The 14,085-nt window shown below is 36.9% G+C and overlaps 1 protein-coding gene across 2 annotated transcripts in view; it reads right to left on the bottom strand.

Moving 5' to 3' along the window:
- Positions 1-253: 253 nt before the first annotated feature.
- Positions 254-14,085, bottom strand: part of LOC114350625 (sodium-independent sulfate anion transporter) — a 54,969-nt gene continuing 41,137 nt past the window's right edge. For both annotated transcript variants that reach the window (XM_028301490.1, XM_028301489.1), the window contains exons 8-12: positions 13,531-13,671; positions 8,461-8,606; positions 7,090-7,374; positions 4,554-4,698; positions 254-478 (exon numbers count right to left, since the gene is read on the bottom strand). In XM_028301490.1, the coding sequence (XP_028157291.1) occupies positions 432-478; positions 4,554-4,698; positions 7,090-7,374; positions 8,461-8,606; positions 13,531-13,671 (764 nt within the window). In that variant the 3' untranslated portion in view covers positions 254-431. The remainder of the gene's footprint in view (positions 479-4,553; positions 4,699-7,089; positions 7,375-8,460; positions 8,607-13,530; positions 13,672-14,085) is intronic.

The following is a 14,085-nucleotide window of genomic DNA, read 5'->3' as shown; positions in this document are numbered from 1 at the left end:
CTACGCCTTCCGGCCCGTAATCGCCACTTGAGAACTTTTCAGCTCTACGAGCTATGTGCGACGATCTGTGTGCCTACCATGAGTTTACGTTAGGTGTGCTCGCTAGCGACTGCGTAAAAAAATGACATTTAAATGTATGACATATTGTGCAGCGCTCCTAGCGGCTACTTTCAAGAAATAAAATCTTCATATAATTTTTTGACGTATTCGCTAGCGAGCTCACCTAACGTAAACTCATGGTAGGCACACTGGTGAAGGTTGCGGGAAGTACCCTGGATGCGGGCAGCGCAGGACCAGTCTGTATGAAAATCCTTGGGGGATGGCTTTGCCCAGCAGTACTGTAGACGACATATCTTCAGAAACGCACGAACCAACGTAATGTATGCTTATAATTTAAACATTTAGCAAAATCAATATAGATTCATGCTAAACTATAAATGGGTGTCACCGATTGCAGCCTCGTCGGCCAGAGCTACACCTGAAATAATACAAATAAAACTTATTAAAACACAATCAATGTAAATAATTGTAGTACAGTCGCCAGCACATAATTATATCTAAGTATACAATTTTGCTCCAAAAATACACCTGTTTCGCGTACATAATTAATTTAAGACGTCACAGAGTGTATATTAAAATGCCTCGCCTGAACGTAACTTAAAAATATTATTTAAGTATTTTCTTTGATGACAGCAATCACCATGCCAAATTTTTGAAGAAAATTCTGAATGCAAAATATTTCTCCTGCTTTTTATGACTTACGGCGATATTAAAGTATAAATACAATAATTGTATCGTCACGTCATAAAGGGACAATGTGCGGTCACGCATTTTCCCGCAACGGCGACACAACTTCCTGTAAGTGAGCAATTCGGAGGAGGTGGCGGGCGAGGAATATCTGGAATGATAACGTCAAATCTCACGTCATGTCTCTGTCTAGCTGAGCCGAAACTGGAATCAAGGTATATTCACATTGAATTATCACGTGTATGTGATTATTTTTATGGCCCATTATCTTACATAACTGAAGTCAAGTTTTTATAACAATTACCTATTACTGACAAGCAACGTTTGTAAGACTTGTGTTAGGAATAGGTTCAAATAGTGAAGTTTTCTACACTAACCATTCTCGAATTGGGCTATTGTCGGCTAGTTTAATATATTTAATCTAAATAATAAAAATAAATTGACCTACTCTAATATAATAACCAATATCTTCTCAACAGTTGAAAAGAAAATCTCAGATGAACGCGGACGCAACATAAAAAGAATAAATATTGCGCCATCCAAAATTTTAACACGAAAATTGTTTCGTGCGTCATTTTCCCTGAGCCTTTTTGTATCGGTATAAGAAATCCCATGAGCGTAAACGTTTATCGTTTTCAATTACGAGATTTCGGCTTCATCCAATACACAGTGAATATTATTAGATAGCTAATTTGCGAAAATGCTTTTGTATGTCGAAAATAAATACGTAAACCTACTTACTTCCGTCAAATTAGCATTTTATGCTACCTAATTACCTTTTTCTTCTTCTGCGTTTCAACCAACAAACGGGCCTTTTTTCGTCAGGCCTTCCCCAAGTATTTCACAAGCCCCCTGCAACCTTCACCAGAAAGTTGGTCCACTAGTGCCTGCCTATACTTAACACTTTTCTCGTCATTATCCAATTTCTATAATTGGATCTTTAGAAGCCTTTGAAGAGTTTTCAAAATTTCGAAATTTATTTGGTACAATAGCACACAGCCCAATAACCACCAAGGTGAAGTAATTAACTAATTATCCGGCCTATTTGACAGATTATACAATTTTCTTAGTACCTACATAATTATTGTCTTCCAAGCATTATATTTTTGCAGATTCTTTGGCCAATCAGGCGCTCTGGAAATATTCGCCCAGTATACTTACATAGTTGGCGCTTCGTCCACCAACCACAGATACTAGAACAATGGCATAATTGAAACGAAATATCCGCAATCGGTATAATTTGTTCGCAAACAAATTACACTCATTGGCTATTACGCGGCGGGGTTGGAACGAAATAATTTATCAGCACAGAATACTTTACTACCGTTCCTGTTATTGTTCACAATATTGTTAGAGCCGTTTTGTTCTAAAAGAGGTTTAATTTAGACTTCACTGTTTAATTTATACCCGTGAGCAGGTTTACTCATTGTGTACCTATCTGTATAAGCTTTATTATTATATTTCACAGATTTCCCATTTAAATGTAATTGAGTAATTATTTGGGAAGGTGTAAAGGACAAAGGGTAAGGTAAAATATTCCTAAAATTAAAACAAGAAAACAGCTCTTTTACGCTATATTTAGATGAACCTATTGTATAAAGGTTATAAAGGCTTTTTGAGTGTTATAACCGGCATCATTGAGCACTCAATAACGCTAAACACTTTAACGCAAAACTAATGAATCGAAACGGCCAATTCAATATCGGCCGTATCATTCACCGCGCCACAGATTTGCTATGAACAAACATTTAATTTCAGATTAAATTCATGCATTGGCGATTAAAACGGAGCACTAATTGAAATACCTGAGTGAGCTGAACACATTTGGCTTTGAAACGTAGTTTGAAACTGTGCCAGTCGCACCTAGCACGCGGCAATGAGGTGAAAATATCACCGGGCGGGCTTATCACACAAGCGTTAGTTAGTCGAGCGTGTGGGGTGGCCTACTCTGAAGTTTGAACACTATAAATGTTCATTAATTACTTTTTAAAAAACACTTTTCAAAAAAATAACCAATAGCAACAAAATAGAAATACTTTTGACAGGGATCTGATCGATTCTCATATTTCTAATCTCGTTGGAATACCTAATAACTAAGTGATATTTTTCGCATGTTAGGTACTTGAAATGAAATTGAGAGCAAAGAAAGAAATCTTTTTCAGACGTTTAAGATCATTCCATCACATTTGGTAATTGCGTTATAATGAATAGCTGCTTCTGAAGCTAAAAAATACTTAGTATTAAATACCATAAGCGTTTTATTTACGAGTATAAACGTAAACTTTTAAGCAAGCCTACTCGATAAATTGTAACTTATTGTAAGTGTACCTACGTAGGGGTGGACCTCCTAGCGTTCACACCGCGGTTCGACCGCGGGTTTTACGGGCGAGTTTAGCAGGCAGCCGCAAACAGGTTAACATTTATCCCGTTAAAAAAACATTAGCTTTTAACGACGCACAATGTCAAACTTTATAAGCTGCCATAGGCAAATGCCTCTATTTCAGTCTGAAGAGGCCTTGTCTAATTGACTGGGCATTTTCAGACTGAAAATGTTATGCTGATTTGTACTTATTGTTTTATCTTTAGTACCTACCAAATAAAAATGTTTCTTTCTTTCTTTCTTTAAAAAATGAAGATGGCATTTTCAGACTGAAAATGCGCAGTAATAAAGACTTCATGCCTAGTTTTGAGATTTTTCATTGAAAAAATATAAATTGTCCATAAAACAACGCCGTAAATAATTAGTGCGTGTAAGAGAAGCCTATTCCTCCGATCGCTTCGACGACAGCACAGACTGATTAGTAACTTAGTTTCGTGCCTTGTATCGTCACTTCAGTCCCTTTGGGGCTGGCAGCTATCCCGTTAGTCAGGGGATTTGATATGGGTAGGGAGATCTGTCTATTTAGTCCAGTCAATAAAGTATTATGGAGGGAAATGCGTGGAACACAATATCTGACTTCGTGACTTTATTTAGACTAGTTAGGAGGTGAACATATCAAAAGTCGCCGCCCTTAGCCCTTGAGCCGGCGGGGAGAGATAATTTTGAAGTTCCTATTTTTCATATTTTTACTTCATTCTCGCAAACTATGCGACCTAGAGACATGATTACTATTAATAAAAAAGAACTAATTTCGGCGATATAGAAACATTTTTACAGTGTATTAACGAATAGGCTTGAATTTTAAAAAGTACCTACCTAGTACTTTTAAATTAGCTTCATTTTCTCTTGTGATTATAGATTTTCCTTAAATTGTAAAACAAGGATAGGTGCCTAATTATAAGAAGCTTATGTCACAACTCGATCAGATTTGATGGCTTAGGAGCCTAAAGCTCAGTGTTTTCTTATCGAAAGCTCAGGTTGATTTAAGCCTGTCCTAACCAAACAAATGTGGTGACCTACTTCCTAACAGACAACTAGTTTTGAAGTCTTCAAATGTAGACGGTGCCCACTAGAGATTAGTGTAAAAGGTATCTCAAGTTTTCTCTTTGTAACATATCTGTAATTATTTATGACATGACATGCAATTTACTATTTTATTGCCGTTAAGACCTTGAAGCAAGCTTATATTGCTTGTGCCAGGACTGGAAACATTGAATTTTCGAAAAAATCCAGTTTATTCTGTAACCTAATATTGATACCGTTTGAAAGAGCTCGTGAAGCACTTTCAGGATCAGTAATCAGTTTTTCGATATCTTGTATGGTTTAGAAATAATCAAGTGAGATCACTTATCGTTTCCACCCTGTAGATACCAATGAGCTATAGTCGCCTCTGCAGACGCTGAAATAAAGTTCAAAGTTTACTCACCACTAAGGAACCTCTTCAGGTCTTCGCTGTTACAGTAGACCACCTCTTGAAGCACGCTGTCAAGTTGCGTCTTGACGAGAGGCTTGGCGTTGCACCACACCACGCGACCGTTCCGTGACCATTCCGATACTAGCATTTTTATACTCTGCGAAATAGAAAGAATATTTTAATAATCATGATAATATTTACAGCCCAACAGCCGTTGTCAAGTGACGTAGAGGCTTTTGTGAACTAAACTTCAAGGGCCTGGGTGAAAGACTTCTACATCATAGTATTTTGCAGAAGGTACTATAGTAGGTATACTTTAAAACACACCTTACAGAAATAAAACCTAAGTCGTTTTCCTATTCCGATCATTATTATCGATTCGTTGGCTATCTTTAGTTTATCATCAGACACAAAAACCTAAGCTTGACTGAAATTAATTAAGTACAAAACCTTTCTAAGCCAAAATTAACACCACTAGAAATAGAATAGAGTGCACAATGTACATTCAAAAATAAACATGTTTTGGAGAAAGAAGTAATTCCTCTTTGTGGGCAATAAAAATGTAGATGAAGACAATTAAAAGTCTTTTGTAGCAGGAAAAACGCTTAATTACATGTATGACCAATCATCGAAGTTCCCAAATAAATAATGTACATTCCCACCGCTCAAAAGCTTAAACTGAAAAGGATCTCGACATACGGCAAATAACGATTACATCGGGTACGCAGAAGGCGGGTCGAAAAGAATCCTTTTTCAAGTCAATTAATTATGCTTTAAAGGATTCGGGACGAGCCCGACTTCGGAAGCCAAATGGAACGAAAACACATTCGGCTGGGACGTAAAATAACAGAGCCATGTTTGCCGGTCGCGGTTTTACGCCAAAAATTTTCATAATTGTGACGCTCGCTGCGCTGTAAGGGCGACTGAACGTGCCAGTTTAGTGTAAGGTACCTACAGTTTTATTTATTTTAAACGACAGATAGTGGTGGCAAAGTTTGTTGTTACATTTCATCCCAACAATTTCATACTTGACATACAATACTGCTACTAGGGCAAAAAGCTTAGGCAAAAAGCGATTTAAAATACTTACTGAAATGTTAATATAATTGAAATGAGCATTTGTGACCGTCTTAAGTGTTACAAATAAAGGATTTACTTCTTAACACTTTGGTGGACAGTACAAGTTAAGAATTACTTCCCGATACGATACTACTTATTCTTAAGTGTGTTAAGCTAAAAATTCATCACGTTAGAGCTTTGATGAATGTAGTAATTAGTTGATAAGCATTACTAAGTAAATAACGGTGTGTATCGAGCACTTCAACGAGATAAACCAAACGTCAGAAGAAACCTGCCGTTAAAGGTGAAAGGGAACTCTTAATGGTGTTAAAATTGTTAGAAATGTAATTGCGAAACGCGGGAAAACCTTTTAAAAAACTCCCTCTTACTATCTTTGAAGTTTCTTTTTGTATTTTGGGACGCCAGTGAAGCAAGTAATTAGGGTAAAACGTGTTCATTTTTAGTTAGTTTCGAAGCTCTTTTACTATCTTCACAGTTCCTTTTAAGTTGAAAAGCAGTAATAATGTTTTTGTGACAGAATCTTAGGAGTTGAATTGGGTGAGGGGAAATTAATAAAAATCTTACATATTTTAGCAACATTAAAAGTGAACTTTTTAATTAAAATACTAAGTTTTATTATGAGTAATGAAACATGTAAAAAGATATTATCGCAAATCAGTTTCTTTTCAAAGCTTTTGTAGATACATATTCAGTTATAGCCCTATAATTTTACGAGAAGAAAAAAAACAATATGAATTTATTTAATAGGTTTTCATATTAAATCCCTTCATATTTTGTTCTGCCAAGCCAAACTTCGTGAGCACACAAACATTTAATAATCGTGCGTGTTTTGTAACCCTTATTTGCTCGCTGGTATACTTGTAGATATTTAAACTACGCTGCGGTCGGCGCGTCAACATTGCATGTGATTTGACGTTGCGGCTTGCGGCCGGAATATTAAATGAAGCTAATACGCCTCATATTTTCAATATTGTTAAAATGAATGTCTATAGTTTGTTAGAGTCGCGGTCGGTATGACCTGAGTCAAAGGTGCTCTACAGGTCACTGATTCGGAAAGTTATTTGAACTAATATTAATACCTACTAGTAGATTTTAAAAGGCTGATAGTTCTCAGCGGCGTAACGAGTTGGAGATTCGCGAATTGTGTGTACAGTACACGTACACAAAGTAACTATGTTTTCGATTTGATGGTTTAATAATTTATTTAATAGAAAAGGTCGTTCACATTTAAGAGTAATTACTTTTTTCTCCAGTTTAATTACTATCCAGTAAATAACTTTGCAAAATTAATAAATATTAATAGAAGTTTGATTTAAAGGTTGCGCTGCTTTTTGCTAAAATTCTTTAAAATGGACATAAATGACATAATTTTACGAGAAAGTACTATTGATATGCAAGATTTTTGACACAAATTATGCATAAAATAGCCACAAAGATTTACTGTATTATAAAATAAAACAAAACTTACCTGTAAGAACGTATAATCCATTCTGTACAAAGCATCGCAGTATACCACCAACACATTAGAAGCCTTCGTACTACATCTGACCACGACACCGTTGTTGCCATTCTCTGGGAACCTAGGGTTAATCCCTAGGTCATTAGTAGGCACAACTGTTAGGGTTTCTAACGGCTTGTTGATTTTGTTGTTGGGGTTCCTTAGTGCGGCGAGCTTCGATCTAACGTTTTCGGCACCCGCGAAGTGGAGACCCCCTACTGGGTGAATCGCGTAGTGGGGTGGTAGGTCACCGTCCTAGTGAAAGAAACATGTATTTAAGTACCATTTATACATTACAGATACCAAAAGCATGCTAGTCTGTAAAACTTTCTACGAAAAAATTTGTAGCACTCGTAGCATATTCGTAGTCGGTGTCATTTAGCCCCGTTACGAAACGACGCGCCACTCAGGCTAGGTTGCGCTATCTTACTTTAACATTGACAAACGTCAAAAATCTGTCAAACTCCATACAAAAAACGCTGGTTAAAGTTATAGTTACCGTTAAAGTTAGGTGGTGCAACTCAGCCTCAATCAAGCGTGATTCTGTTCCGTGATTTGTCAAAATAATTTGAATTCAACTAATGAGAAGAAACGAGCTTTTGAGTGTCGTTTCGAAGTAGGAGCTACAATGTAGACATAAGTACCTAACTACATGTTCTATTTCTAATGAACATTATCATTATGCAATTTTTTTCATTTATAAACAAAACTCTACACCTGTTAACATCTCCCACTGTGAAGTTGAACATGTAATGCGATAAATTCACATAACAACGTGTTTGCTGTATCGAGTTTCACAGCATACAAGTCTCATATTTTATTAACAAAATAAAATGTCCACCGAGACCGAGCCAAACTAAATGCAAATATTGTTTTACCAAAATAGGGAAATGCAAAATGAAGCCGATTACTGGTCCATGGTATAAAATACCCCTAGATATGGGTCGTGTAATTCCGAACTAGAACCGCTTTACACGGTTGCCCTCACGCTGCCAAGTACCGCCGTCTGTCGCCCATTCAATAATACAAATAAATTTACATTTGATAGTGCTTTGGCAGCGGGCGCTTGATTGTAACCCGCTTCTTACTCATTACATGGTCTAGCAAGCCAAATGAAGGCAATTTATTTCGGAGAGCCATGTTAAACCGGTAATGATTTCGATTCGTGAAATTTTCGCTTTAATTAAATTTTACCAGGTTTACGGTATGTTAATATTATTTCACGGTGTCCTAATTATGTTCCGATTCCCGTGCAGAAAGCTGAAGACTTATTTATTGTCCAATTAAATTGATGATATGTTCGTGTCTTTTTAATTTATATTTTATACAAAAAATACTCACATCGACAAATTTCACGTCCAGAGGTGGTCGCGAGTGGTAATACAATAGTAGGAGAACGTCTACGAGTACACCACAGATGAGACCCACTTCGATTCCCAGCGCTAAGCAGCAAACGAATGTGCCGAATAACGGGATCAGGTCCAATCCTGCAAAGAACAAGTTTTATTAACTATTTTTGGGAAGATAAAAATCAAAATTATTAATAAAGTTTGCCAATATACTTTATGGTTATTGAATGAAAGTGTCTATTCTCATATCGCTTTTATATGAGTCACACTTAAAATTAATTATTAAACTCTTCACACAGTGCAGCGAGCAGCAGATATTATGATAGCAAATTGAAGTGTAGGTAAATTATTGTTTGAGGCACCCGTTTATTTCCATCACTTTTGCATCCATTGAAAAAATCAATAAAGTTTTTCAGTCCGACTACCCAAAGAAGTGCAAAATATAGTCAATTACCATGCCACCATAAACAAGTCCACGGATTGAGTATGAAACCTATATGAAGGGTCGCACCTAGGGAATTCGGAGTCAAACGGATCGCCACGATTTAGAAGTTAGATACAGACCGCATCCCTGGTTCCTTGAAGAAGGTATAAGCCCCGCAGGACCAAAAAATAGGTCGACAAAAACAAATACATCAGATGCCGTCTGATGTATTATGCAAAAGAGTTTCCACTATGAGTGCGCAATGCAGACACAAATACTACCTCTATTTATCCTTTATGCAACGTGGCATTTATACAATACTCCTCTCTCTTGCATAATAAATGCTTGCTTTACGATGGGACCGAACGTACACCTCTGTTCCTTGGGTGATTAAAAGTTGCGGTGCATTTCCATATTTTTAAACTATCCTGAGTGGGTTTTCTAGCCAGGAACACATAATGTCTACTGAGTATCTTTTTGATACACAAGTATAAAAAAAAAAACAACTCCTCTTTTCTCAACATCATAGTCATAGACTCGTAAGACTTAGACTGAGTTGCACCATCTTACTTTAACAAACGTCAAAAATTTTAACTTCATACAAAAAACACCGGTTATCTTTAAAGTTACGGTCAACGTTAGGTGGTGCAACTTAGCCTAAGTAGGTACGTCTGTTATATCTTTCCAACTACGCAATGCCTTTAAATTCAGTTTTCTTCAATTACTGTCCTAATCCTGTCTTGGTTTGTCGACTGTAACAATCATAACCAGTAAACTTTCTATTTCAGCTCAGCAATTCGCTTATAAAATTACTTATAAGTTATATGCAAATGTACAATGTTAATTTCCTAGCTACCCCAATATTCGCAATGCTAATTGTGTACTCGTATTATGATATGAAAATAACCAAAACATTAGGATAATTTGATTTGAAAATTCGGCCTTTCAAAATTTGTTCCTGGAGCGAGTTAATTAATTACTAATTATGAACCACGTACCTATTATTGTGCGGGATATTCGTGAGCATTATGTAGGTATGTCGAACTATTTTATCGAATGCATATTGTACCGTTTCATACTTTTGATCAATATACTCGTAGAAACTATATTAGAATATTATTATTATTCACTGACGGATTTTCCGACCTATATCGGAAAATTCGGAAAATATTTTATTTTTCTTTCCTTTAAGTTTCCATTTTATTTTTTGTAGATGAACATTGTCGTAAAATACTTAACATACTTTCGTTGGCTTTTATTAGACTCGGACTTCAATCGAAAAGTTTCAAGTATTCACCTTCTAATAAGTACGGTTTTCGGGTGATACCACATACGTATTTATGCTCTTATCACCCCGTCCTTATTCTCAAATAAAGACCCAACCACAAACCTAACAATGAAGTAACCTGCGTGCAAACGACACCATCCGTTTTAACAATCGCCTGGAAATATTTTCATACGTTCAGAACATCACCGGGGCGATTCTAAATTAATCCACTAGGATTCAGCCCGGGACGTGCGCTATCGCTTACTACCCAAATGGGATTGATATCAGTGATATATGATGTTGCGCAATTATACGCGGCGGGAGTGATTATCCAGAGCACTTCGTTTTGTTTTATACCGCACCGTCAATGCCATTGATGATTATATCATCCGACCATACATTTTTGGTGCAAAAAAACACCCGCTACTCTGTAGCTTGGCAGTCTGTACCCAGATTTTTAAACTGTTATAGGGAAGAAAAAGAAAATGGTTATATGTTTATTTCAGTAATCATATCTAGAACAGATACAGGCTATAATAACACTGTAGATTACCTACTACACAAGTTAAGCACGTACCAAGTTAAATGATGCGTCAATATCTAGTCAAAACACATGCGAAAAGTGAGTTCAACCTCAAATGGAGCCACAACCGAATAATATAGGTAAGTGGCAATGATATCCATCCATTTGGAATATTTGGGCGAAGCTATAACACGTACAACGTTCGGAGCTTAGCGCGGATTCCTAGGATTATTCAGATTTGCCTCGAGCGCGAATATTATGTGACCATCATACTTTAGAAATAATGTATGAAAGCAATAAAAGCGATCATAGATGAAATATGATAAATACTTGCGGTTGGAGACATTAAATTATACGGTGATACCAAATTTCATTAAGGTACATGAAATTGGATACTATGACGTGTAGGTACTACATGTATGACGGTGCAAAAGACGGGATAATATCTACTACAATACAAAATTGTTTCACATAGCATATTATTTGAAATTGGCTATTAATAGTCTTTGTTTTGATGCAATTTATTTCCCTTATATTTATTTTTAGCGAACTCTATATTAAAAATATCACTCCTTCCGTTAAAAGAAAAGCTCTAGTCATATTTCAAGTGACCTACTTATTAAGCACGATTTTCGTCACGCATAAACAGATTGAGTTATTTCAGGTCGCAAATGTATTTGCGTTGTTACAATCGTAAATCAAGCTATTGAAGTCAAAACCTCGCTAATATCAGTTTCCACGCATAATGGGGGAATGCCACAACAATATATCATTGATATCAATCTCATTTGGATAGCAGATAGGTATGTTGCTGACTGGAGATTAGGAGCTCCTGGGATAATGGGGGAGATTTCCGCCGCTCCAGTCTGGTGGCGGTAGAGATTAGTGGTCTAGTAATTATAATGTGAGCACAGACAATCGCACTGAGTAGTTATTACTTACCTTATTCTCGAATTTGAAATGGTAAAATTGATATAGAGGATGCTCTGTATTAGTGATAACGGTTGCTTGAATGTAGAAAATAATCAAAATGGAATATTACTTAGAACTTGTGACCTAACTAAATATAAAATAGTTTATGTAGCTAACAACTTTAGTATTCCGGGGATATAGAACCTAGCAATTTTCTAGCAAACATATCGATTATGTATCTATTAATTTGAGTAAGCTTCTGACTGAAACATTTATCGTGATGTGAATAAGTGTCTTATACCTATTTTTGAGCTACATTATGAGAAGAATGCTTATTTTTCATAGGCGCCTACACAATATTTACAGGTGACAAATCACCAGCTGGCGTCTCTATGCCGTCAAATTACGAAATGTGGCCAGCGCAAACATTAATTCGACTTCAAAATCTGGCTAATCACGCATAATAGGAATATACTAACACGGATTTCCGTGGATATCATCATTTTACAAAGAACATTGTACAGTCACCCATACAACACTTATGTATTTACAGCTGACGAATCACTATCGACACCGAGTGCCTCTCTCTACGAATCTGTCTTCAAATTACAAAGCGTGGCCAGCGCAAACATTAATTCGACTTCAAATCTGGCTAATCACGCATAATAGGAATATACTAACACGGCTTTCCTTGGATTATCTCGGGAATAATTCACGGTCGTTGTCGCGATGAAATTCCACCTATCTGGATGCGTCCGTTGTAATCTTTAGCGGATTATGAGGGGCGGGTAAGTGAATGTGAAGCCGATTTAGAACCAACATCGAGTACGGTATTCCGTTTGTGACTGTTGATTCAAATGGAGTACGCTGTCCCTTTTGTGCTTAATAGAATGTGTCCCTTTTTAACCTCTTTTGATTATCCTGCGTCTAGGTAGGCATTAACGGGTTTATATTTAATGGTTTAAGGTATTCTCAAATTCCTTCCTACCTTTAAAACTACATTCGACATTATTTATGGTCATTTTAAAAAGGAGCATTAGAATGTCTTCAGTTCTTTTCAGGCTAGTGGAAATAACAATGTTGAGTGAAACATACTTGAAGATGAAGAAACAGTGAATATTTTTCAGTCAGTCAAAATCATTCATCATCATTTCAGCATATAAAAGCCTCCCAAAGAGTTTTACAAAGTACGCTTCGCCAAAATAAACCTAGTTAAAGTATTTAAAAATCAAAACTCTGCTCAGAACGTGGAACTGTTAGGAGCATAAAAGTTAATTATAACATCGAAACTAACTTTTAATATAACTGGAACGTACATGCAACCTCAATGTTGTCAAATTTTAAGCAGTTTATAAACGTGTAATGTTTTAATTTAACGTACAAAAGCACCCCAGTGTTTACGAATAAATAATTGGTCGTCTCATTCATCATCATCATCATTTCAGCCATAGGACGTCCTCTGTTGAACATAGGCCTCCCCCAATGCTTCCCATGTTGATCGATTGGTAGCGGCCTGCGTCCAGCGCTTCCCTGCTACCTTTACGATTTCGTCGGTCGTCACACGCTGCGTTTTCCGGTACGCGGCCTCCATTCCAGAACCTTTCTGCCCCATCGGCCGTCAGTTCTGCGTGCTATGTACCCTGCCCATTGCCACTTCAGCTTGCTAATCCGTCGGGCTATGTCAGCGACTTTAGTTCGTTTACGGATCTCCTAATTTCTGATTCATCTCGCAAAGAAACGTTATATTCTAAATTTAAATCAAAAAATATTCTTGAGTACGAGTACTACCTATCCCAGCTGAACCTGATCTGCTAGTCTGAGGCGCAAACATTGGTCGTCTCATTGCTCTACACATACTCGAATCGTGGCTTAGTATTATTGGCGGTCAAGATCTAGATAGGTAGGTACTTAGATTGGACTATGTTATTGTACTCACTGCTCGTAGCCCAAAGTTTCTTGATGATGGCCAAGTCAACCATGTGTAACACGGCGCATACGATGACAGCCGCAAGCGCAGCCCGCGGGATAAAGAAGAAATATGGCGTCAGCAGCGCCAATGTCAGCAACACTATGATACCTGTAATGAAAAGTTTGTTAATGTATTTGTTTACCTATGGAAAACTTGACCTTCACTGGTTGGGTTTTTATTGGCGGTTAAGCTGTAGATCCTGGCTACACAGGAGTTGCAGTGGTGGGAACGAGAGGTGGGAATAGTCCAGTAAGTATAGTAAAAGTCATAGGACTTTATTCCCGTAAGCTCACGGATAAATCAAGCAGAGGCTAGTAAAAACCAACTAATCATAATTTCAGACTCCAGTGGGAATGACCTTACTTTATCATCTAAGTTAATTTATGGATTTAATTACAATTAACTGTACTATTTAGTACTTATTAGGTACCTACGTATCGCACCTACACCTATTTTGTTGAGCTATGTACGCACAAATTGTAGGGATTTGTAAATAGGTGCTAAATTGCACAAAAATAGTTT

Source organism: Ostrinia furnacalis, unplaced genomic scaffold, assembly GCF_004193835.3.
Source record: "Ostrinia furnacalis isolate ACB-3 unplaced genomic scaffold, ASM419383v2 OfSCF0932, whole genome shotgun sequence".
Taxonomy (NCBI): Eukaryota; Metazoa; Arthropoda; class Insecta; order Lepidoptera; family Crambidae; genus Ostrinia; species Ostrinia furnacalis.
This window is presented reverse-complemented; position numbering and strand designations above follow the sequence as displayed.